General features: G+C 37.8%; 1 protein-coding gene across 3 annotated transcripts in view; it reads left to right on the top strand.

Annotated features, from left to right (window-relative positions):
* Positions 1-26,060, top strand: part of klf8 (Kruppel-like factor 8) — a 92,904-nt gene that overhangs the window by 37,641 nt on the left and 29,203 nt on the right. For 2 of the 3 annotated variants that reach the window (XM_039765895.1, XM_039765894.1), the window contains one exon: positions 21,557-22,067. In XM_039765895.1, coding sequence (XP_039621829.1) covers positions 21,557-22,067 — 511 coding nt within the window. Of the gene's footprint in view, positions 1-21,329; positions 21,426-21,556; positions 22,068-26,060 lie in introns of those variants that run through there. The other variant, XM_039765896.1, reaches the window with a different exon arrangement.

The raw sequence follows: 26,060 nt of genomic DNA, 5'->3' as shown, positions 1-26,060 counted from the left end.
AAGGGCAGCCCTGGCGGAGTCCAACTCTCACTGGAAACGGGCTCGACTTACTGCCGGCAATGCGGACCAAGCTCTGACACCGGTTGTACACTTGAAATAAACTTTCAAATACAAACTGTATCGTCCTTAGTTTGTAGGTAGTCTAAGTGCTTGGACTTATGTATTTTGGAAGCAATGTCATACTAAAAATGTTTGATCTCAGGCTATTTTTCACTGTAACACTGAGAAAACCAAAATGAGCCAAAACACTTGACGTAAATGTTGAGAGAAAATTGTCTGTTCAGAGTTTTTTCAGACATGCCACCTCTAAGAATATTTCCTTTCTCAGAAGGGAGAACAAAGTGTTCAGTATTAAGAGCAATGATTATTAGGAGTACAGAAATGGATAATGAAACATAACCATAAAAAGAAACATGGAAAAAATGCAGATTCTTGGTTATTGATGATGCACCATGTCAAAAAATATTGTAGTGCTGTATCATATCAATTTTAACACTCCTCTGAAGTTTATTATGTGTAACTGTAATAAACTTTAAGGGAGTGGGAACCCTCATTCAAATGCATTTTCTGGTACTTAATATTTATCACACTTTTCATTTTTAGCTGCATATTGCACTGTTACTTCAATTCGTATGTCAGTGTGTTACCCCTTATTATAGGACTCAAGTACAAAGGTAAATTTCAGATATTTTTTAATACATAATACGGCGCAAAACTTCGGGATAAACTACTCTGAAGTGAGCTTTAATTGAGTCTATATTAATCTCTGATTTGACTTATGTTTTGTGTGACGAGATTTTATTGCTGTTCTGTTATCTATACATGCAGTTAATCGAGTGGCTTATTGAAGAATGTTTATTCACAGTGAAATGCTTGGAAGGAATCATTAAATGAATAACTAAGGTATATGAACAGATCTTGACACTCTCAATGTATTTAAATTACTTTTGGTCATAAATTTGTTTTTGTAGTTAACTATTTTATAGCTAGTTGATTCGGTTTACTAAGAAGATCATGCAGTGATGTGGACATTTTATTTCTGCATATACAATGAAAACTGTGTGTAGATGTTGAAGTAGTGAAAGGATGTGCTATATAAGTTTAATAGTGGTGAGAACTGCTCTTTTAAGCAGCATTTAGTTTTTTCACAGTATGCTTGCCTTTTGTAATGAGTTTGATAATAACCAGAAGTATATTTTCATATCCTGTTCTGACTAATCTGTCATCATGCCTAAATTCTAATATAATATGCATCTGTCCAGTTTTTGTGTGTGGTAGCAGTAAGATTAGAGATGCGGTCACACAGCTTTTCTCTAGGAATAGATTACAGTTCCATGGAGAGGAGTCTCAGGTGTGACCTGGCCATGGCACAGTCTCTTCCCCCTTTATGCTATATTTGTAATATACCATAAACATATTACTTTACAGTGTGCCCTGGGATAAACTGTCTTGGAGTCCATGGTTGGTTTGTACCTTCAAATTTTACCCTTGAACTTGATCTTTATTTTCAGGCAATATAGTTGCAAAGAATTTGTTGTGGTGCTACAGCCATAGATACAACAATAGCAAAACATAACCAACGGTACAATATACAATACTGCATATGACATCAGTCTGTATATGCAGTATTGAGCAAAACACAATAAATACACAAAATAATAGGATAATGTATAGAATTACACTCCTGCCACTTACATTATGAGGTTGGACAGAGCTGTTTGGAGATCTGAGGAAATACCGATGTGAGTCAAAAGTTGTTACTGATCAGAGGGGCTGCAGAAGGAAAGAAGTTATTTACATTACGTGTCAAGTGGTTCTTGCTATGAGTCACTAGTAATGTTTATGCAATAATAATAATTAAACACCCAGGTGAGTGTGATCTTCAATTATGATGCCTACAAATCTCTAGTCCTAAATAGAATCCAGTTTCAGACTTACTGTTCATTTTGCTGTCTGTCCGGCCTGGTGCAGTTTATTATTACTGTCATCCCATACTGTTATGGAGGATGTAAGAGTACCATCAACGGCAGCACCGTAATTCTGACCAGCAATGATTGAGACAGGTTAAACTTTTTAAGATGGTTGAGTAAAAACATGTGCTATTTAGCTTGTTTGATAAGAGAAATTGTGCATATAGCTTTGCTGCAGGGATAAACTAAATCTACCTGTAACCTGTCTTTGCAGGAAGAATTGGCTCATACAATGAACTGATCTATGCAGTATCCATTCTTTACTTATTTTAAAAATATGATGTTGATATATTACTCCATTTTCAGTTTTCCGTTGTTGGTGTGCCGCCAACATCAATATAGTAATTTCCACTGAACTATAACTGTAGAACAGTTACATTTCAGTGTAATGCTTGAATCGTCAGCATTTCAGCTTTTATTGATTGATTTTTTTTTTTTTTGCTTTCAGAACTTCAACCCATTGTTGCTTTTTTAATCAATTCTTCACTATTTTAATGATTCTGTGTTTAGTTGCAGTTTGTTGCATTTATTGAGGATGTGATTTCAATAGAAAGCTTCATGTGACATGGCAACGTAAAGACAATATTCCCTCCATGCTGTCTGCATGGTGTTCAATGCTGAGACCAATTGTTTTTTCTACATTTTGCAATTAAGGAATGCTATTCACAAATATAAGTAAATTTAATTCATATGCTCAGGAGTATCATTTGTATTAATTTATACTACCAAATAATGCATATTGTGCTTTGTCATTACATAATTTCTTATCAAGGTGAAATGTGAATGAGTGAAAATGAAGCCTACATTTGCAAGAAGGCATTGGAGTGTTATCTTGTCATTGACCTAACCTTTAACATTTCCGCTCTCTTAAAGACCACCTTTGTTAAAGATATATAATGTGCACGAAGCAGTAGCATTGGCAGATTCAAAATGTTGTGACAAGAATTGTAAATAAAAGTGTAAGTCGGCTCCATACACAGTGTACATTTTAGTATATTGTCGAAAATGGAGTCACCCTCTTTACTTTTGGAGCAGCCACCCCATATACTTGCAAAAGTGTCGATAGATGAAGCAAACAACAATGTCTTTTTCAGACCAAGCTCAATAGAGAACTGAACTGTAGTATACAAAATGGTGTTTATATAGGGTCAGAGGAGGAAGTGAAGTCAGGAGAGCCGGGATAGGAAGTGACATCAGGAATGCTGGGGTAGGAGGTTGTCAGGCAGGACTTCCTTCTGATGGTCTGCAGAGGAGGAAAGAGAGTAAGTGTTATCTGACAGTGACCAACCCCCTATGTCTGGCGGATGATCACACTTATTTGGGGCCATAAACTATCTTATAATTGCACGTGTGTGACACCTTATTAATGTCTATACACCAGACTCGCCACTGCAATCACAGGGGTAAAGCCCTCCTAAATTTCAAAGGACAGCTAAAATTACTGTAGAAGGCAGAGGGTTCAAGACACAACATTAAAAGTAGAGCAGAGAACCCATTATTTTAGTATAGCATTAATTCTTTTTAGAGCTGATGATGCTCATATTGTTCTTTTTTTTTTGATGCATTCGCATACAATGGGAGAAGTACCTACTGCGACAGACATATCTGTCTGTCTGTCCATATGAAAGAACTTGGGGCTCCTGTGGACTGATTTGGTTGGAATTTAGCGCACTAATTCTTCAAAGAAATGTGTCAAGACAGTTAAATACACTGTGAGATATACAGTACGTTGAACAGATGACATTCTGGAACTTCTGAGTCTCCCATTGAAAAGCATTGGTGAATCTGAATGGTCATCCATCTTAAAACAGAGAAGCATTTTGTGAAACCTCAACTACAAATTAATTTCGTATTTTATTTCTTTTATCTGTTCTAACTTGTTTATTTTGTATGTTTTCCTTTTTTACTTATCCAACAGCCAGAAATGAATGGAAGAGGAAGGTAATATGTAAGCATGTCTAACTCGGAATTGACTGAACAAATATTATCTGCTGATTACTATTTTAAAACGTGGAGTTTATCACCCTGCAGCTACATGTTGTTTGAACTAATTGATTACACAGGAAAGTTTTAGCTCCCTTACATGATATAAACATATCATGGGTTTAGAAAGGGATCTAGAATTGATCTGTGGGCAGAAGATCAGAACTGTGGGGCTTGAACCAAGGACTGCACTGTGTTGTACAGTTTCTATGGTGCATGAAGAGGCTGATTCAACTGCAAATAGCAAGGACATGGCAGGAATTCCCATTGCGTGTGCTGAAACAATTTCTTAACCGTATAATGTACAGCAGACTGAGATAGACTTACAGTTTATCCATGCCCAGAGAGCCAGTTTCGCCCCTTTACAGCTTCAAACTGTAATTAAAATCTTTAAAATATAATTGTCACCTTTGCTTTTCCTATTGAACAAATATAAATAAAAACATAGTTTAAAAAAATGTACAAGTGGGTCAGGTACAGTGTTGGAAAGTAAAGTGGTGACCAGGCCCTGAATCACTGAATCTCAAAGCTGTAGGAACAAATGATCTTCTAAAGTGTTCAGTTGTACAGCACGGTGAGAGTAGATGACTGCTGCATTTACTTCTGTGAACTACCAAAATGTTGTAGAGAGGGTGACTAATGTTAATAGCCAGATGGGAAACTTATTTCAATTGTTTTTCTCCTATAATAGGGTAATATTAATAGTGCTGTTGTGCTGGTATTGTTTACTTTGTATTTATATACATTTTTTAGGAATTTCCCTTTATTGTCAATGTGAGTTGGCATTTCGTGAGTAACTGGATTGTATTTACTGCTGTAAATATCTGTTGGGTGATCTTTTTGGACATTTGTTATTGGTGAAAAAAACTACATTTTTAAATAAAAAAAACTGTATGTAATTATTCAATATTCTCTGGTGCTATAATTTCTCAGCAAAGCTCTAAGTCTGCTCTCCTACAATTTTACCTTGAGAATTCAACTGAAATTGTAACTGTGTACGGGGTATTTACAAAAATATTATGTTTAAGAAAATTGAACAATAGTTATTCACAGACCTTTCGCCTCTATCAAACATCAATAGATGCCATTTTTACATCTCTATCTATCTATCTGCTGTGTGTCAAAGCTGTTGAGCCACCACAAGCCTGTTTTGGTGGTTTTCAATTATACAGTATAACCTTGTAAAGTGATATCATAAAGCACATATTTAATGTACGTAGTCTACTACCATGTGTAATTGCATTTTATTATCACTATTATTTTTGAATGTGACTCATTGCCTCAAAAATAATTTAATAAACAAAAATGTGTGAGCTGATTCGTAGATGAAGTAGCTAAAGAAATGTAAAATGCTCCAACTTTCAAATAGGTCAACGTAGTCCCTGAATTCACCTGAATGTTATGTAACATGTGCATTTTGTAGATTTTTGACTACTTTGGGCACTTTGATTGACTACCTGTTACGAAGTCTTTCCAACCGTGTTGTCTTTTTGGTGTAGTACAGTTGTGCATGGTATCCCTGTGACTTTGATCAAGATATTTCTTGTAGCAGCTCCGAGTGAAAGAGAAACTTTGACACTGCTAATAACAGATCCAGTATCAAACATTCACAGTATTTCTTCAAAAAACATGACCAAAAGCAGTGTCATTTTTATAATAAAGCAGCTTTAAGAAAAAGTTTAAAGATATTTAAAGGAGTGGTAGTTCAGTGATTTGCATTGCTTCTTGACATATCCAGGTCGCTATGTTAGAAATCATGATCCAGCCACTGTATTTTAACATTCTTTCCATGTGTTCATGTTTTTTCTCTACAAATACTTTAGCTTTCCTTTCACATCATGAAGATCTGTGTTTTGGTCAATCTGGAGACTTTGAATTTACCTTGTGTGTGTGAGTGTGGAGTGTTTGCATAGGTGTGCCTTTGTACACTGATGTCCTGTCCAGGCTTTGTCCCTTTTTTATACCCTATAATCTTTTATGGGTTTCAGTCCCAAAAGCCCTGAATTGGAATTGGTGGATTTGACAGTGGATTGATGGATAGATATTTAATTTAAAAACTCTTTATTATATTTATTTCTATTTGGATATTGCTTTGTGTTTTCATGGTATATTATGTGGTGCACTGAATACTATTTTGTGTTTGTAAATATGGACAGCACATATATGTGTGTGCAATATAAAAGTATCCTGATCTAAATAATTTTAAGTTATTCTAACTTTGTGAAAAATCTCTTTGAAGTCTTTACCTTCCTAATGAGGACATCAGAATGCTGCAAGAAAAGTAAATTAAATAAAATCAGTTTGAGACATGCAAACCACACACTACTTCAGTAACACTTTAATGCAATTGGCTGATGAATATTGTGCTTCATGCAGAGAGCCAATCTAGAACATTCCTTCACTTTGCCTCATAGGTGCTTCTGCTGATATAATTTGGCTGTAGGCCAAGATCTTGTTCCTGAATTTATTATCTATGTTTTTTTTTTAATAGTTAAAATATAAATGACTCCAGCGTCACTTAAAAACCCCTTCCACATTGTAGATACCCCTGCAATTTTGCAGGACGTTTCTGGACTGACAACAAACTCACTTATGCCAGCATATTGTCATGGAGGGCTGTGAACAGTCTTGGAAAGCTGGGGATGACATCTTAGGTACCTTAACTCAAAAATTTCCTGGTTCAAGATACACTATGTTTGCTAGGAATCTACCATTTCAGCCTATGTTATGTGTCAACAAAGTTGCAAATTATTGGATTAAGTTTTTTTAAATTCATAACATGCTTATTTAAGATGTGCCGTTGTTAATATGAGTGAACAAAACATTCACGTGAGGGCATATACTGTGTAAGTTGCTACTTTGAGACTTTACATAAACAGCGGTGGAATTTTATAGTGTATTTGTTTTTTCCGGTTCAACTATTTGAATGTAGAATAGACTGCAGTAACAAAGGGACTACTCTGCATTCAAGGCAAGGGGCAAATAGTTTCATGCCCTTGAACAGCAAAAGAGGCAGTACAGTATTACATTATTATGTTGTAAAGGTTCTGCATGCACACAGAACTGCACATGCCCAATGTTTGTAGACTCCAGGGTTCAAAAGCCAGTCTTGGCACTCTCTCTATAATTTGTTCATTTAGCTATGTTAGCATGTATATTCTCCTACTTAAATTGACCCCATGTAATAAAGTATGGTTTCTTTTTGAATGTTCCCTGCAACTGAATATGCCTATGTCAGTGCTTTTTACAGCCCTTAGATTGCCAAGAGTATGAACAATAAAAAATTAAGGAAGAAATGGTCATGGTAACATGATGCAAAATGGGAAGAAGTGCTTAACATATAACAAAGTGAAAATTCTTTTGATGCTAGTGGGCACTAGCCTATAAGGAAACATACGTTATCATTTCCCTGGCTTACATCTAGACATAGCACTCTACTGTCTGAATGTCATGAACCCTACAAAGTAAGAGTGAATAACAATTAGATTTTTTTCTCTGTCAAGAATTCAAGAAATCCTCCCATTATTTATTCCATTGGGGGCTGCCACAATATTTCTAATGAAAGGAGGTCTTAAACCAGGAGTGATTGGAGCACAAGATATCATCTTGCCAGTTAGAATGTGGGTGCTGTTCAGCTACATCTGAAACATAAGGAGTGCTGCTGTCTTGGCAGAAGGTGCCTAATTTGAAAGATCATAGGTGTTCTCCTTAGACTTCATGTACAAAAAGCCAATAGATGGACCGCCCTACTTAGGAAAAGTGCCTTGGTATGATGTCCCTGTTACAAAGGAGAGGGCAGTCATAAGAAGGGTATGTGGAGAAACATTGTTTTAATCATTTGCCATCCTTGAGCTGTGCAGCCAAACTTGTGGCTGCCCAATATTTTGCATTGCCCCCTTACTTCCTCAGACTGCTGCGTTCAAATCATGTAGTTTGTGTTTTTTGAAGGTTCATTATCTGTTATTATGGGTTGTCCTTTCACAGCTGAGAGCTGTGCGATTCAAAATTGAATGTGTTACTGTATCAGTTTAGGCATTTTATATCCATTTTATTATCTAGGTCAGCGAATGGCCTCAGTAATGTTGATCTGCTCAGGTCCACAAAACATTTTGACAGCACTCTCAAAAAAGAAAATCAACAGTTTTGGAAATGTCTGCCATGACAGAATGAGTGCCATGGAATTAAATAACGGGTTTAAATAGCAACGAGAATTGGCTTCAAATTAAGAAATTGAATGAAGTGAAGTTGGTTGGAGTTTGATGCCCCAACTTAGTTGGTCATCTGTTGGCTCACTTCACATCAAATTTATCAAGTTTAGGTGTCGTTTAAGGAAAAAAGAATCAATTCCGCAGTCAGAGTGTCAAGAAAAGTCAACTAAAATAAAGGGAAATAGTTAATTAGAATCAAAAACTGGTTACTAATTAAGAAAAGAGTTAGAATGAAAACTTGTAGCCACAGTAGCTCTCCAGGACTAGAGTTGGAGACCCCTGCTTTACACCATGGTGTGATGCTTCCTAGCCAACTCTCGTATATTACTGATCAGAGTTCTCTTATTAAAGGATCACTTGACCGGGATCAAGAATGTTTAACTCATTGTCAGATCCGCAGCATTCCTCAGCTTGTTGTCTCTGCTTCTTCCTAATTATCTCAATTTTGAGGAACACTTTCTGCTGATGGCAGCACTCAGTATGCCATGCTTGCTGAGATGTGATACAAAATTGTAATTACAAAGAAAATAGCTTTACCTTTCACAAAATGGCCTCATGACTTTCCTCTTCAGGAATGTGGGAGCACCCCGCCGTTTTTCTCAGCACCTGATGAGTGAAGGAGCACCCACACAGCACTGTTCTTGCCTTTAATTACCTCCACTTTTGAAAATGAAAATCCATACCACTAAATGGATTTAGGAGAACACTACCCACTTTATCGCTGTGGAGGCACTGGAATGTTCTGGTGTTCTTGTCTCGTTTTTCTGTTCACTCAGAGGGATAAGACAAGTTAATTAAAAATATTGCCATACAGCACAAGTGACCACTTACAAAAGTTGTCCTTCCAGTTTCTCAGCTAGTGTGGATTACGTACCACTACTCAGTCCATTCTTGATAATTAAGTAGAATTGTGTTTCCATCCTGGCCTCATTTTTAACCCTAATTAGTCTTAAGCAGAACATTTTTAACATGGGATCATGGAGGAGCTTCCAGAAAAAGTCATACATGAGGTTGGTTGGGTAACTTAGTAATGTGTGGAACTCTTTGTTAGGGTGCCAACTCATTTACACCAGTAACAGATGTCAAGTAAGTGCTTTTTAGCATTTAAGAATTGTTATTCACATTTCTGTTACTTTTTTTAAACTCCTATTTAAAATAATCTACCATGTGTATGAAGTTGTATGGCTTGAATGTATGATTTCTTTATTATTAGAAATGTACAACTTGCCTTAGAGTGCACTAAAAGGAGTCACTTTTATTGTTCTTTCATTATTCATGCCATATTGATATAGTATACAAAAATCACTATAGCATTTTTTGAAAAGAGCACCTTTAATATTTTTTATCTGGTACTTATTTTTTAGTTGATTTGTTTGTTGAGGAAAGCTGTTTTGTGTATGCAGGATACAAGTATGTGTTTGTGCATGTGCTTATATGTTTTGACAGAAGTCCAAAAGGATAAAAAGGGCGCCCTAAGGGTAATTTTCAGAGTAATGGTCCATGACAGTCTGTATTTTATGATAAACCATGCTGTGGAGAGCAGGAACACCTCAGTGTGGCAAGGGCTGGCCATTAGGAGATAACACACTTCAATGACATTATAGAAAGCTGTTAGAGGTTGCCGCTTGGCAACGTACAGCAGAGTCCCCAGTAGCTGTTTCATGGGGGGTCCTGCTTCTAGGGCAATGTTACAGAAGTATGATTTGTTGTTTCCATGGATTGGAGCCAATCTGTTTTATTTCATGGGTATGGACAGCTATGCAGCTGCCCTCTTGGCAGCTGCAATGGTCTAGGGGGTGTCTTGGCCCTTACTAAGCTTTATAATTAGCAAGCAGCAGAAATGACAAGGTGTAGAATGCTGGGGATCTGACAATGATCCCGCGCAAGTGATCCTTTAATTAGAGAACTCTGATCAGTAATATAGTTCGGACTGAGGTTGCTGGGAAACGTCACATCATGGTACAAAGTAATTTTAGGAGCCACTTGTAATCTGCAGATGTGAATGAAAGATCTATTAAAGGTCTATTTAGGATGTGTGTGGTTGCAGGTAAGTGCTGTATCTCTTTGGTCATGTCAGGCATTTTATAGTGAACATACGGGTGAGCGCAGTGTTTAGAATGAACATAATTTTTATGGGCACTTTGGCTTGTGCTTTCCAGGGCTTATCACGGTTGTCTTGGTGTGATAAGCCACAGAAAGTATGCAAGTAAACAAAACATTCTAATACTTTCATCAGTTACAATACATGCCTCTCTTCTCAAAATTTCTCCACTATTTCTATAACTGCAAGAACCATAGAATCCCTTAAATTAAAAACAAGGGCATTTCTGACTTTTCTACACTTAAAAATCTTAACAGAAGTAGAAAAAGCAGTTGTTGAAAGGATGCTGAAATGCGTCAAGATGTGGCAGTTATCCTTGTACAAAGTGTATCCTTTCATTAGGACAATTTGCAATGCATCTCCAACTATATGGTTTACTGCCTAAGGAACCCACCAGATAAGATCAGTGGTCACTGAACTTTACTGGACCCTATAATGTATGGTAGCCAAAGTACAGAGGAAGATGGATCTTATAGAATAGACAGCTACCTTAGACAGAGACGGATTAATTTGGAAGAGGTAGGAGTCCATACACTAATCATCTTTACTGAGGTTATGGCTCTAATCTATTTAATACAAGTCAAGGTCAAAAGGTGCCAAATTCTGTCCCAGCTCAAGGTGGGAAACAACACTAGGCAGGGTGCCATTCCATCACAGGGCTTACTCATGCTCTTTTCCTACCCTCATTGTGTGTCAAATTAATATTTTTTGGCAGTTAACTAACACATAGATGTTTGTGGGAGGGGGGTTGAGGTATACAGAGGAGAACCCATGCAAAAGAGAATAGAATGGGCAAAGCAAACTCCATATACAACATTACAGCATCCATATACAGCATTTTGATTGGCATAAATAAGCAAGTAGGAATTTTATTGTACTGTACATGTGACACTGATGTCCTTATAAACCATTAGGTTAAAATTGGGGTTCGTGCTTCAAGTGCAGGATTCTGGAACTATGAGGCAATAACACTAACCATTGTGCCACCATCCCATCCCGACCTCCCCCCAACGCCGATGTTAGTAATCAGGCATAATGTTCAAATGCAAAGTCTTATGCATACAGAAGATCAAAACTGAGCATAGGTAAATTGAAAAAAACTCCCCAAAATATCAACATAACAAGTGAAAATATATCAGTTGTAAGGCGTCTTACTAAACAAACCACTGATACAAAAGGTGATTGTTATTTGACAGGGCTATCGTCATTACAAAAGATGACAATCACAGCCAGTAACAGAGGTGCAGTGGTGGCGTTAAAACAAAGAAGTATAATCAAAAAAAAAAAAAAGTTGAATATGCTTGGGCACATCAAAGTGTCACCAATGAGAATAACTCAAGCACCATATTTACAGAGTGAGACAACAAAGCCATAATGGCACGTAACCTTTCTGAGATAGAGAGGGAACAGCTAGACATATTTCACTCACTCAAGCCAAGAGCATTCAGATAACTCTGCGTGGTTGGAATAGAACGTGAGAAAGCAATGCTTATAAAACCAAGTAATGGTAAAAGGAATACAAATTTATTCTATAGTGATATTTTTCACTGTGACATTTTATCTAAAATTCTGTCTTTGTTTCATTGCACATCATATGCTTGATGTGTTTGAATTTTTGCACAACATAATGAGTAACAACAGGTCTCACGGAGTGTGAGGAAACTATAAAAGGGAAAAGAATGTGATGATAAAGCAGCAGAAGACGAAGCTCTGTGAAGCTGTAACTGTTACGGGCTGACCCTGTATTTTCAAGTACATCGAGGCTATTAGTTTCGTAAGGAAGACGCACATGACTTTTATACCCTCTACTACCCTTTGAGTCTTGAGCATCCTCCTCTGTGTCAGAAAAATGTGGTAGAACTAGAGAACGGTGTATTTTTAGTAGCTGGGTGGTGTTTGCAGCTCATTGGAAGTATACAGAGTATATATTTAATCCATCCATGTTTAGAAACTAATCTCTTTGTAGTGAGCAGGGACACTGTGTACCAGTGCCTGTAATGGTTAAACAAGAGTGCAACCATATAACTATGGTGGGTTGGCAGTCAACTGCAGGAAATATACAGAAGTAACAGTGTGAACATGCAGGGAGGGAGCAGCCTGTAGAAGAAACAAATCTGAATTTAAATGTGGGGTCACTGATGAAGTGACTAAAAGCTGTCTGGCATCTCTTTTTATAGTTTGTACATGGAGCACGTGTGTAGCCACGTGCATCTGCCTCATTAACAGCTGACATTATGATGTTAAACAAGCATGTTAACCACTTATTCTTGTAGTCTTGGGGGTCAGGGTGTGTTTTATTTTTTTTTCTTTAACCCCAAACACCTCCATATAGGTATAAGGTGTGAGATTTTAACACATTGCACATTTGCACTAAGACTTTAAGCCACCAATGTGTTCCAGAAATTAAAGAGATTTTAAAATGAATAATAATCACAAATATAACATCCCAACTCAGAAACAGAAGGGAACGTACATGCACTATAACACTTATTGTGTAGCGTGAAAAGCAGAGGTGCCTTTGTCCCAGTGTTCTGGTGCTGCAGTCAGATGCCAAGAGAAATAGACATTACGTCCTTTGGAGATGTGTGGTAAGCAACAACCAAAGTGATTTCAGTGGCTGCACATAACAAAGTAAAAAATGTGTAATTTTTAATTTATTATTGCTGCACACCTGCAGTGAACAATATGACCTGACACTTCTAAAAACTATTTTTGAATATGCACTTAACATTCGATGCAGATACAGCATATTTAGCCTTTTTCAGTTTTCATATCATCATTGCTTTTACTAAGTCGAAAACCATGGTTGCATTTGTTCATCAATACTAACCCCTGTTGTATTCAGCCATGAACAGCTGCTCATCTAACAGCTGCCTATCCTCTTGTAAAGGTGAAAATGTTTTGAAACCTCATCTAACATTATAGACATTTATGTGATCAGCATTTTATTTTTTTATTCTTTATCTAGAAGGCCTACACAGGCTTACCCTCATCTTGGATGATGTCTGCCTGAGAGACATCTTTAGCATGTTGAATGAAGTAAATAGATTTATTCTCATTATTGAATGAGGCTTCGGCCACACAGAATATGCAGCACACAGACTAGTGTGGGCGAAGTGTTTTTCTGGCCATTTATGACTGCATTTCTCCAAAACTTTTGCTGTGCTCTTGTGAGATCATCTGTGACTCTGCAAGTTAAAGCACCTAGACTGTGAGAGTGGATCTGTCACTGTATTTAGGTATTTTGCGTGCTGTCAGCTTCACTAATGGACACAGTAATCCACTAAGGTGTAAGGAGACATTCGTCAAGTTTGACAGAAAATTGATAGCATTCTTTTATACAGCAGTCTGCTACATTGCTGGATGATAGAGTTTTTAATGAGCTCTATAAATACTGTAGGCATAACACTTTATCTGCTGCGCCCATTTTCTTTAAGTACACATTTCCTTTGTTTCTCGCAGCATTACATCAGATGATGGGGTTGCTTAAAACCTCTTTAGTACAACCCTTGCTGACTTTGGTGTGCATCAAAAAAGTGGCCTAGGGCTAACCTAAGTTGCAAATATGAAACAAGTCAAAGATGTATTTCAGACAACTTTTGTCCAGAATGTCCTATGAAATCCAAAAGATAAATCTCTTGGCTGTTTTGGAAACTCATATGAAGCTAATGTGATTATACTAAATGTGGAAAGTTTTATAAAAGCAACATTCAAAGTGCATTCTCTTTTTTAGTCACCGGTTTTACAGATGAATGGTTGTTTATGGATGATGCAGTACTTTATCAAACCACCTGTCCTAAAGGAAAAATGAAGTAACATACAATTTTCCATTTCTTTCTGCTAGTCTGTCTACTGGGTTATTGTTCTTTTTGTCGCGTGTTTGTGTTGCTCCTTATATTAATCTGCTAATAAATACTCTCCTTTCCCCACTCATCATGTCATTAAAACGGAGGCTATTCCAAATACTAGCCTAAACACCGTCTTATCTATTCCAAAAGGTACAGCAAATACAGAATACAGAATGGAAAAATTAACATGTTAAAACATGGCAGAGGTTCAGATGAGAGCTGGGTTTTACAAATTCTAAATTGGCATTGCATAAAATGAAGAGTGAATCCATCATGTAATGATATTTTGAAGTGCTCTGTCAATCCAGAAGGAAAAGACCCTTGGTTGTTCGGAGGACTCTTCTCTAAGCTCCCCATCACCCTTTAACTGAATTAAGTGGATTTCAAAATGGATGCATGAATGAACAAGCAAATAGTTTAAAAGAGAACACAGTGGTCTTTCAGTTTATGTTTCCCTTAGTCTGTATTAGTCAAAATATTCAGGAGGTCTTTGTTTTCTGTTTTGAAAGAGACGTTCTCTCTTGTAATCAGTGTTTACACTAGTTCATGGTGATACATTTTTTTTTGTTGGAATGACATTTTATTTAGATAGAGAAAATAGCACTAGAAACATGCTATTCCTGATGGCTTCTCAAATAAATACATAGAGTGGATTTAGAAGGTATTCAGAACCCGTACTTTCTGCAGACTTTGAATAAATTTGCTCTTTTTGCCCATCAGTCAACATTCAATAACCCATAATGACAAAGTAAACATGTTTTCAGAAAAGTCGACAACTTTGTTACAGATCAAAAACTGAAATCTATCATTTCCTTAAGTATTCCGACCCCGTGCTTTCGATCTCCAGATTGTGGTTAGGTACGTCCTGGTTGCTTTAATTATCCTTGAGATGTATCTAGAACATGACTGGAGTCCACCTGTGGTAAACTGAATTGACTGCACATAGTTTAGAAAGGTACACACCTGTATATATAAGGTCCCTCGGTTCACCCCTCACATCAGGACAAAAATCAAGCCATGAAGTTAAGGAAGTCATTGTATATGTTTGCGGTAAAATTGTGGAGAGGCCAAGATCGGAGCAAGGATAAAAACACTACCTAAAATGAGTTCTCACAGGAGTACAAAGGCCTCAAAAATTGTGACATGGAAGAAGTTTGCAAACACAAGGACACTTCTTAGAGTGTCCGGCTAAACAGTGCAGCCGATCAAAAAGTGGGGAGGGAGTTGACCAAGAAACCAATGGTCACTAACAAAGCTTTAAAAGCTGATGGAATGCTGCTAAGATGGTTGTCCTTCTGAGAGGTACTCTCATCTCAGCAGCGCTCCATCAATGACATTTATAGAAGAGTGGCTAGATGGAAGCCATTCTTCATGTAAAAGGCATGTGACAGCCCACAATGACCAGAAGCATACAGCCAAGACAGTATGGAAGTGGCTTTGGGCCAAGTCTCTGATTGTTCTTGAGTGGCCGGGCTAAAGCCCAGACTTAAACCCCATAGAACATCTGTGGGATGTTAAATGTGGTGGTTTACAGATGCTTCCCATCCAGTCTAACTGAGCTTGAGAGGGTCTGCCAAGAATAATTGGATAAGCTGCCCTAATGTATATGTGCAAAGGTTATGATCATTGAATCTTATAGTTCAGATGTACACAATCATCTTTGCAATAAACAAGTATAAAGTGACAAGAGCAACTGTAAGAATAGTCAGCAACTGGTATGAACTTTAGCTGATAGAGGCAGTTTTGAGTATGGCTTCAGTGAGTGAGGATGGCTTTTGTATAGACACAGAGCTAGAATCAATATCTGCCATAAACAAGGAGCCCTATACATGATCTGTAACAAGAGTTTTTTTTAGGAGACAAGGCTCCGAAACAAATATGCAAGTCTTTTGCCCTCCACTATTTAACAATTTTCCACTAGTTTTTATTAAACAGGGAGATTCACTCGAAAGAGGCCCCCGGATATTTTGTTGCAACTCCCGTTAGGATGGAGCAATCTGAACCAAAAAGATATGCTATATACCTTGATGTATGTGTAATCAACTGCATTACAGTCGATGCTGGAATTGGTTTCCTTTTCTGCCAGACACATTTCAGTGCAGTGCTCCATGTTCCTGAATGAATCGGCAAGCGTCTCGGGGGGAATAGCTGCAACTTCACTTTGGATGTTTTCCTTCAAATCTTCCACAGTATGAGGCTTATTCCGATAGACTTTTCCTTTGAGCAATCACCAAAGAAAGAAGTCTTATAGTGTCAGATCCAGCGACCGTGGTGGCCAAAGCCCCTGTGAAATTACTGTTTTCTCCAAAGAAGGACTCAATTTCTGCCATGCTCCTTGCCGATGTGTAACACGTTGCCCTATCTTGCTGCAAGTAACTTCTGCTTGCACCATGACCAACTTAATACTGTACTCCACCATCCTGTTGAGAAGTCGAGTGACTGAGTGAAGAGGCATGGGTGGTATGCACCCAAAAGTTGCAAATGAAGGTTAAACGTTGCGACGGCTGTCCGGCGCCTGCCTCATCGCTCCGACGAAGGGTCATCCAAGCTTGTTTGAAGCTCCATATACTGAGGAGCTCATTGCATGTTGTTTTATTCAGATTGCTTCATTCTAGTGAGAGTTATTGCAGAATATTCAGGACCTCTTTCAAGTGAATCTCCCTGTATATTTTTTTAAATATCAAACTTGCATGTTCTTTCCTTTATAGCTGGTCATAATGACTCTTAAGTACAGAAATGCATTCCAGCGATGCTCAAATAAGCAAAGGAACATAAAGGGAAAAATTACATTAATTCAGAATAATGTAATATCTTATGTCAATGGAACAGCTCAATAACATTGTTTAATTCAGCATATTTTTATTGTAAATTGTATACTTGAAAATATATAGACTTGCCTATGAAGACCTGAAGCTGTAATGGATGCCCAAAGGGCTTCAACAAAGTACTAGATTCATAGTCTGAGTGAGAGATTTCAAACCTTTTTTGAAAACATGCTTTCTTTGTCATTATGGGTGTTTGAGTATAGATTAATGGGCAAAAATGGCAAATGTATCTGTTTAAAAGTAAATCTAAACCAAAATGAAGTGTGCAGAAAGTGAAGGGGCCTGAATACTTTCTGAATCCGTTGTACATACATACATACATGCATATCACTGAAAAGACAATAAGGTTGTTAACTTTTTATTTAAGTGGCCAACTCCTTGGACCTCATTAAGAAGAAAGAAAGCTCCTACACTGAGATGAAGACATGGATGTTGAACATCAGAAGAGGGCCGTGTCTCTGGTGCTGTGGGCCAGGCAGTGGGGGAGGGGAGTGAAGCACAGAATGCTTGGATAGCGGCTTCACCTCCAAAGTAAGTGTGGAGATGGAGAATTTAGGGAATGCAACTTTGAATTCAAACTGGAAGAATCAAGACCTGAAATATAGAAAAGAATGAAAGAAAGAAAAAAGAAATGGAGTGAAAATGAAAGAAGAGCCCCAGCCAGCTAACACTTGGTCTAGTTGTCATGACAACCAAAGGCCTTTCCCGCCCACTCCCCTGTCTCTCCTTCTCCCTTTCTCTCCTCCCTCCCTGTCTCACTGAGCCTCTCTAACATTTGCTTACTCTGAGAACAGCAGTTTTGTGTGTTTGAGAAACAGGAAGTTGGCTTTGCTCAAATTTCGAGTCTGTCTGCTAGCATAAGGTGCAGTGTTCGGTCAAAGAGGGAGAAGAGTGTGGGTGGAGGTGGACTGCTGAAGACAGGATGGGGGCCACGGGGGATATATGGAAAAAAGAATTTTCAGATTCTCTGAAAAACTGCTACTGGAAAGGAGAAGAAGATTTGATGGTGGTAGGTGTCACCTTTTTGCACAGTTGCCCTGCCTTCCGACAGGCAACACTGATGGTTTCAACACCAACTTGTGCAACAATTTAGGACACGCTGATCGACTGTGCTTTCTAAAAAGCTTTGCTGGGCTGTGTGATGTGCCTGTAGCACATCTGTCTATTTTTTTTTAAAGAAAGGAGGCATTAACAGCATATACATTTTGCTTATCAAGTCATGGTCTACAATATACAATAATTTTGTAATTTTTTTGACCCAAGTGTCTATAACTTATTTTCTGAAAAGTCCATGTAAAATACTGTGGCAAAGGAATGGAAGGTTGAATATAGGTTTGGTCAGGTTGGCTCTGAGGCTAAGGATCTGCATCCTGGTTGCCAGTTTGAATCTTGTAAATGCCAGAAGTAATTCCAATCCGTTGGTCCCCTGAGCAAGGCCCTTAACCTGTACTTGCTCCTTCCTGGGTATGACATTAATCTGCATCCAGCCTTGCAAGTAGGCTCTCCAACCTACAGGGAAAAACCTGGGGTTGGTGGCAGGATTGGCACTCCAGTCACCATAAAAAACTCACCCTGTTCCATTCCATCTGAACTAGTGTGGTGCTGAGATGTCACCCATTACATGGCTGTTGGGTGCAGCAACATGCTGTATCAGTGCATGCTCCCAACCTCTCTCTCTCTCTCTCTCAGTTTGCAGTAGTTTATTATTTCTCCATGCAAATACAGTGAAGATCATCAACATATCTTTGGTTTCTTCTGTTTGACTCAAATTTTTAAAATTTATATGTAACATAAAACAGCTTTTCTGAAGAAGGCTGAAGACTTCGCTGGCATGTGTTTTTTATATTATTATTAGTCAGTGTACAAAAAAAGAATTATAACCATGGCATTATTATAATGGTTTAGAGAGATATCGGTATAATGTATTGGTACATACTTTTCAAACTGAAACATACCTGCATTTTTTAACAAATGTATCTGTGCACACAGGTGTGCATGTTCTCTTATTGAAATGGTTAATACTATGCTATCCTCGTGGATGCAGTAGCAGGTATTCGCTTCTCTTGAACCAATAAAAGTGCATCTTCTTTCTTTCTCACTCACCCAGTCATTGACATTGCTGCTAAGCAAATACATCGCAAGACCCGGCTTTTACATTCCCTGTTTTCCTTTTTACATCCACTCACCAATCAGGTAGCTCTGAACATCACTCTAGGTAATATTCTTATAGGGGCAGGTTCACTTAATATACAAAGTTCACATTCAGCTCCATACACTAAGGCCTTACTTTTCAGACACTAATACACTGACATAAAATCACATTTCTTATTTCCAATGTGTAGAGAGATTTTTACATTTAAATGAGGTTACAAGTTGTTTACTAATTTTCATCCTATTGGCAATTTTTTTGAAACCCATACTGCAAGAAGATTTTATTTTATTCATATTTATATAAATAATATCTACGATATATATATAAAAAAAAATCCTAAGCCTAAAAGTGCAGCGATTTTTAGCAATGATTTTAATGTCACGTTTACACTTCACACTTTAAATCGGACATTTTAAAGCTACATATTTATTTTGGTATCATTCTTTTCATAATTTATCAAACTTTAATTGGATGTTGTTAGATTCTTATTCCATTTTTAAATTATAAACTAAAATATCAAGAACTCACATCCCACGAGACAAGACTTTGTGCCAACAGATTTAGCCAGAAATAAAAGACAAAGAGTAGATGACAAAGACAGCTGCTGTACAGGCTTTTAAATGTTGGAAATGACGCACAAGATGCAGATCATGCGACAAGGCAGCAGCAGCAAGCCAGCAGCTGATCATGCAAAGAGGAGGTAAAAAAAGAACTGTATTTCTTTCCCATTGTATCACTGTTGAAGAGGGGTTTCATTCAGCCCCCCTCTTCACAACACGACCGGCAGAGATGCGAAGTGGCTAGTGTGTAGTGCAGGCAAGGGGGGGGGTTGGCGAGCAAAGGGTAAGCCCCCTAGTGTTATATATATTGGAATATAAAGAGAAGCAGGAGTTGAAGATTCAAGATGGGGAAAAAAACAAGTTATTCTATAGAAGAACTGATGGGTGAACACACCCCAGAAGTGATTGTAGTCAATTTGTGGGAATCTGATCTAAAGGGTCTTGTTCCCATTAATTTTTTTAGTCAACTGGGTTCCTTCCAATTCTGTTTGGAATTGGAATGGAGGCACCAGTGGGTGGAATCAAATTGGCATCAGCGTTCTTTCTCTGGGTCAACAACTTCCATACTGTGGAGAAAAGGGAATGACATCTAACTCCACTGGAGGTAGCCCCAACCCCTTCTGGGAAAATACAGTAGTATGATCACATACCTGACAACATGTGTAAATACTCTATATATAATATAAACTTGTTTTCCTGTGAATACATGCTACTTTGTCCCTCCCACCTCCACACCATGCACAGCATTTCTGTTCACACCCAGTCTGAATCACGCATATTTTCCCTGACCATTTGCAGTGTCACACTTGCAAAGCTGATGGCTGGCAGTCTTCGTTGTAGATTTTGACGTAATTGCAAGACACCCACAAAGGGATATTTTTCTTACTGCCAGTTTAGGAACTGTGAAGCCAGTAACTGACAACAGGACAGCTTCACTGGGTTGCAATTGATTTTTGATGGCCTTTTGGGAGATCCTTAATGATTGATGACTGAAGCTTTAATTTGGAAATGGAACACCTGACAATATGATCTAGAGTGCTTTCAGCAAGTGTCAACAGTGCTTTGCTGGAGCACTTATTTTGTCCTTTGCCAGTCCCGTCTTGCTAAAAATAATTTCAACTTTACAAGTCATTTGCTTTTTAATGACTGTACTTAAATAATTTGATTTTATTGGAAAAAAATAATTAAGGAGCATAATATGTAAGTGCCAGTTGTGTATTATTGGAATTGCACCTAAACGGTGTGCTGCACAGTCTTTTAGGAAGGAGGAGGTGAAATTGACTAAGGGTGGATCACCTGACCATGTAACACAAAGTCCTCTTGGACTCTTTCCAGGGAGGCCAGGCTGACCCCTGTGCTGTCCTCCATTGTCAATTAGTAGGCTTCTTTCAGGACTAAAAAGATTATAGTGAGATACTGTGAACATGCAACTTAGCCAGAAATCAAGTAAATGAAATGTATCTGAGCATCTCTAATTTTGACTAAAAGTTGCTTTAGAAAATGCTGAAGTATTAGACACTTTCATGAGGTTATTTCTTTAAAGTGTATTAATGCTGTTGTCTGCTTAAGAGTCGGAGAAAAGTGGAGGCTGAAAAAGCCTTTCTGTTTAGACTGGAGCGGACCTTGTTCTTCGGAGCCACACCCTGTACTTTAGGCTGCCTGCAGCTTCAGGCGCCCCACCCATTAGAATTTTGGCACACCCATGCATTGCTAGCTGGGTTTCTAAGCATACTGTAGAGCACAGTTGTGCCTGCTGAAATGGCAGATACAACTGGAAGGTGACTATTAGGACAAATTTGTAAACTTTTTTTTTTAATTTGCCAACATATTTTCATTCTGTATACTTGTGTGCTCCTTTAATTCCAGGCCGTCTGTTACTTATACTTTTATTTTTTTCCTTTTTCCATAGTATGAACGTGCAGCAGAGACTGCCCAGCCTGCAGGAGCAGCTGTAAAAATGGAGTCCTCGGCATCCACATCCAGCTCACCGCGACCTCCACAACTATGTGAAATCAAGACAGAACCCCCTGAAGAACTGCTGTCCAGTGACCAAACGGAGCCCGTGGACCTGTCTTTGAACAAGACTCGCTCTTCGCCACCCTCCAACTCAATATCGGTCACAAGCAATCCTCCTCCTCTCAGCTTGGGTTCTACTGCTACATCTTCAGCAACTGCAATCCCGGCAGTGCTGTCTCCTGGTTCCATTCTGGCCTCTACACAAGGAGTGGGTGGACAACAGATACTACATGTCATCCACACCATTCCCTCTGTTAACTTGCCTAGTAAAATGGGTGGCCTACAGACCATTCCTGTGGTTGTCCAGTCTCTACCTGTGGTCTACACTGCCATGCCATCTGATGGAGTAACGGCTGCCATCACTGTGCCACTTATTGGAAGTGACGGCAAATCTGAGGGTTCAGGTAAGACAAGCATGTTTGCAAGTTTAGCTCAGTTATTTGTTTCTTTGCTGGTACAATAAAGAATTATTTAGCATTGCTGATATATAGAAAGGCTTGGCTCAAATCCTGTATTTGCACATTTTATCCATGTTGGTGACCAGTCATGATGAATCTTCTCTCATATCACAAAGATGTAAATGTTTGCTTAATTGATGATTGTTTCAGTATGGATGAGTGTATAATTTGTGTTTGTGTGTTTAAGTGCGTGAGCGTGCTCTACAACATATTTGTTTCCTGTCCAAATTGGGTTCTTGCAATGCTCCCTGTGCCACCATTAATTGCTCTGCCTTTTCATGACACTAAACTGGAATAAGCAGAATAGATTTAATATTATTGTTTGTTTGTGTGGGAACCGTATCGCCACGTTTGTATCCTTTATTGAGTGTAATATATCTTTTTGCTTGTACAATAATATTATTTATAATGTTTGTATCGAATGTCTGTGATAGTCATTTAAACCGTTTTCCAGGTTTGGGAAGACTTCGACATTTTATTGTCTCTTTAATTTTACTATAAGTTCATCAAAAGTGGCACAGCTAACATGTGAAATAGCTTTCTTGTGTCATTAGTGGTTTATTGAATGGATTTTCTTTTATGGTAAAATACCTCAGGTTAAATCAACAGTGGACTTTAGGTGTAAGATCTAAAGGATAAGTGTGGTATTTTTCAGGTCAAAGTTATTTCTTTACAGACATCCCATGAAGAATTATGTTTTAAAGTTATTTTCTATAAATTTAAAAAAAAACACACTGGTGCTTTACAATGGAGGCTATGGGGCACTGAGCACCAACAAAACAAAAGCTAAAAAACTTATCGATGAAGCAGTGAAAAGCTTTGATATACAAAAACATGCCCTCCGTGCTTCTGACATATGCTTGTGATAACAAAAGGGATCTAGAAATAATCATTCTATCTCATATTCCTGGTGCTAGTTTTCTTAGGGTATGGATGCACTTTCTATTTGCTGGTGTGAGTTCTTGCATGAATACAGAAGTAAATCTAAACAAAACTAACCATGTGGCTTGAAAAGTTACTATGATTTGGTCTTTCGAGAGGAAACCATGTCTGTTTGGATTAAAGGTTATTGCGTGGATTGACCAGATTAGGAATGAGTATATTAGAGGGTCAGCTCAGGTTGGACGGTTTGAAGACAATGTCAGAGATGTTAGATTGCGTTGGTTTGGACATGTGCAGAGGAGAGATGCTGAGCATATTGGGAGAAGAATGCTAAGGATAGAGCTGCCAAGGAAGAAGAAAAGAGAAAGGCCTAAGAGAAGGTTTATGGATGTGGTGAGAGAGGACATGCAGATGATGGGTGTAACAGAACAAGATGCAGAGGACAGAAACATATGGAAGAAGATGATCCACTGTGGCAACGCCTAACAGGAGCAGCTGAAAGAAGAAGCAGCAGCATAGGAAGACTTAAGTTACTAAGTTCTGAGCTATTGTACACATCTGGCCTTCTTTTAAAAATGGCTGAATCTCATAATATTGGTTATTTTTTGTTTGAAAATTACATGTATAAACTATTTAAAATGTGTGTGGAATCACAAGGCTCAGATCAAATGTTCAACAACTGCTTTGATTTGAAAAATGGACGTATTTGGTAAGTTTTTAAGCTTTTCCTTTGTGCTCCATAGCTTTCTTTGTAAAGCACGATGCTGGCAAGATATTTTTTTAATTTATAGAAAATGCTTAATTTTTAGACCACAATTTTGCGTGGCAAAAGAAATAACTAACTTGAAAATACCTAACTTACCTTTTAAGCTTTTCATCAGTCTATGAAAAAGCGTAAGAAAGCAGTAGGTATGACCTTTATCAAATCAAATGGTCTTTATTAAAAACACACAACTCCAAAGTAACAAGAAAAAAACTGCACAAGTCACCTTTCAAAACATTAGCACATTGATTATTACTGTATTGTACATAGACAGGATATACATACACCTCATTGTAAGTGGCCAGGAAATGGATTTGAACCCAGGACATTGGATCTATTAGGCAGCAGCACTAACCACTTCATTACTGTTCTTATCTGTTATAGTGGTATTATTCTATCTATCTATCTATCTATCTATCTATCTATCTATCTATCTATCTATCTATCTATCTATCTATCTATCTATCTTTGTATGTATCTTTGTATCTATCTTGGTATGCAGACCTTTAAATATCTGGGAGTGCAGCTGGATGACAAATTGGACTGGAGTGCCAATACTGATGCTCTATGTAAGAAAGGTCAGAGCAGACTATACTTTCTGAGAAAGTTGGCATCCTTCAACATCTGCAGTAAGATGCTGCAGATGTTCTACCAGACGGTTGTGGCGAGTGCCCTCTTCTACACGGTGGTGTGCTGGGGTGGCAGCATAAAGATGAAAGACGCCTCACGCCTGGACAAACTTGTTAAGAAGGCAGGCTGTATTGTAGGATTAAAGTTGGACAGTTTGACATCTGTGGCAGAGCGACGGGCATTAAGCAAACTCCTGTCAATCATGAAGAATCCACTGCATCCACTGAACAGTGTCATCTCCAGGCAGAGGAGTAGCTTCAGTGACAGACTTTTGTCACTGTCCTGCTCCACTGACAGACTGAGGAGATCGTTCCTCCCCCACACTATGCGACTCTTCAATTCCACCCGGGGGAGTAAATGCTAACATTAATTTTATTTTAATTCTTTTCATTTTTATTACTATTTAATTTAATATTGTTTCTTTGTATCAGTATACTGCTGCTGGATTATGTGAATTTCCCCTTGGGATTAATAAAGTATCTATCTATCTATCTATCTATCTATCTATCTATCTATCTATCTATCTATCTATCTATCTATCTATCTATCTATCTATCTATCTATCTATGATCCTTTAAAACAGTTTAATTAATAATTTGCATTTATTAAGTGTGTTTCTTTTCAAAAACAATACTCATAAAAACATAATTTTTGGTGCTAAGAAATGTCAGTGGTTTGATCATAGCAGCTCATCTGTACATTTTCACTTTTATGGTGTAACTCACTGTCAAAAACAAAACACCAAACAAATCTGTAGTGACACTGAAGCAGGTAAAAGAATAAAAGCTTAGCCTTTTCAGGTCCAACTTACTGGGTTATCTTTTCAGTTTGCATTATGAAGGATAAATTAATTTAAAGCCTTATTTAAATGAGGTAAATCATTGGACCTCAAGGCAATAGAATTTTAAAAACATCCTAAAATCCCCCAATTGTACCACTGAAGTGCAAGTTTATTGCCATTTGTTCAGTGTACATTTGAAATTCACACTGGGGTGTCTCCCATAGACTAACAGCAATAGTGTAGTACCAGCAAAAGGCAATAAACACAACACCCTAAATTGAATGAAATTAATATATACATGCAGTAGTTAAAGTAAAACTTTAAATGAAGCAAGAAGTCTGAAAGTCTTAAACAATACTTGCTACCAGAAAAGCATATACAAGACATGAAATCAATACAAGTTGAATAAATGTTAATTAAAAAGAAATTACTTCTATTGATAAAACCATCTATTTATTTCTGAACCTGCTGATTGGGTGTGAAAGAAAAAGCCACGAGGGGCTAAGACTACCCCATCATTTTAGAAAAACAGCATGAATGTCTCAGGACATTAAGGTCCCTGCTTGCTGCTCACCTAGAGATTTTATAGCATGTCTTAAGCATAAATAATTCAGTGTTTGCCTCAGGATAACCCGATGAAGGCTATTATGTCCACTTCTTAAAATTTTAAGGACAGGCCATGTATTAAGGGTAGCGGTAAACTGAACTGCAGTAAACATGCCCTGACCTTTTCATATACTTGTAGCAAATTTCATTTTAAACATTCCAGAAAGGCAAAATAAGAGCTCTTTTATCTTTCCTGAATATAGGTTACTTTTACTAGCATACAAATGAAACAACTAAACTGATAATCCGTAGGGCTGCACGCTATCTAGAATGTAGC

Source organism: Polypterus senegalus, chromosome 10 (genome assembly GCF_016835505.1).
Source record: "Polypterus senegalus isolate Bchr_013 chromosome 10, ASM1683550v1, whole genome shotgun sequence".
Taxonomy (NCBI): Eukaryota; Metazoa; Chordata; class Cladistia; order Polypteriformes; family Polypteridae; genus Polypterus; species Polypterus senegalus.
The sequence above is the reverse complement of the archived record's forward strand: the minus strand, read 5'-3'. Positions and strand labels throughout refer to the sequence as shown.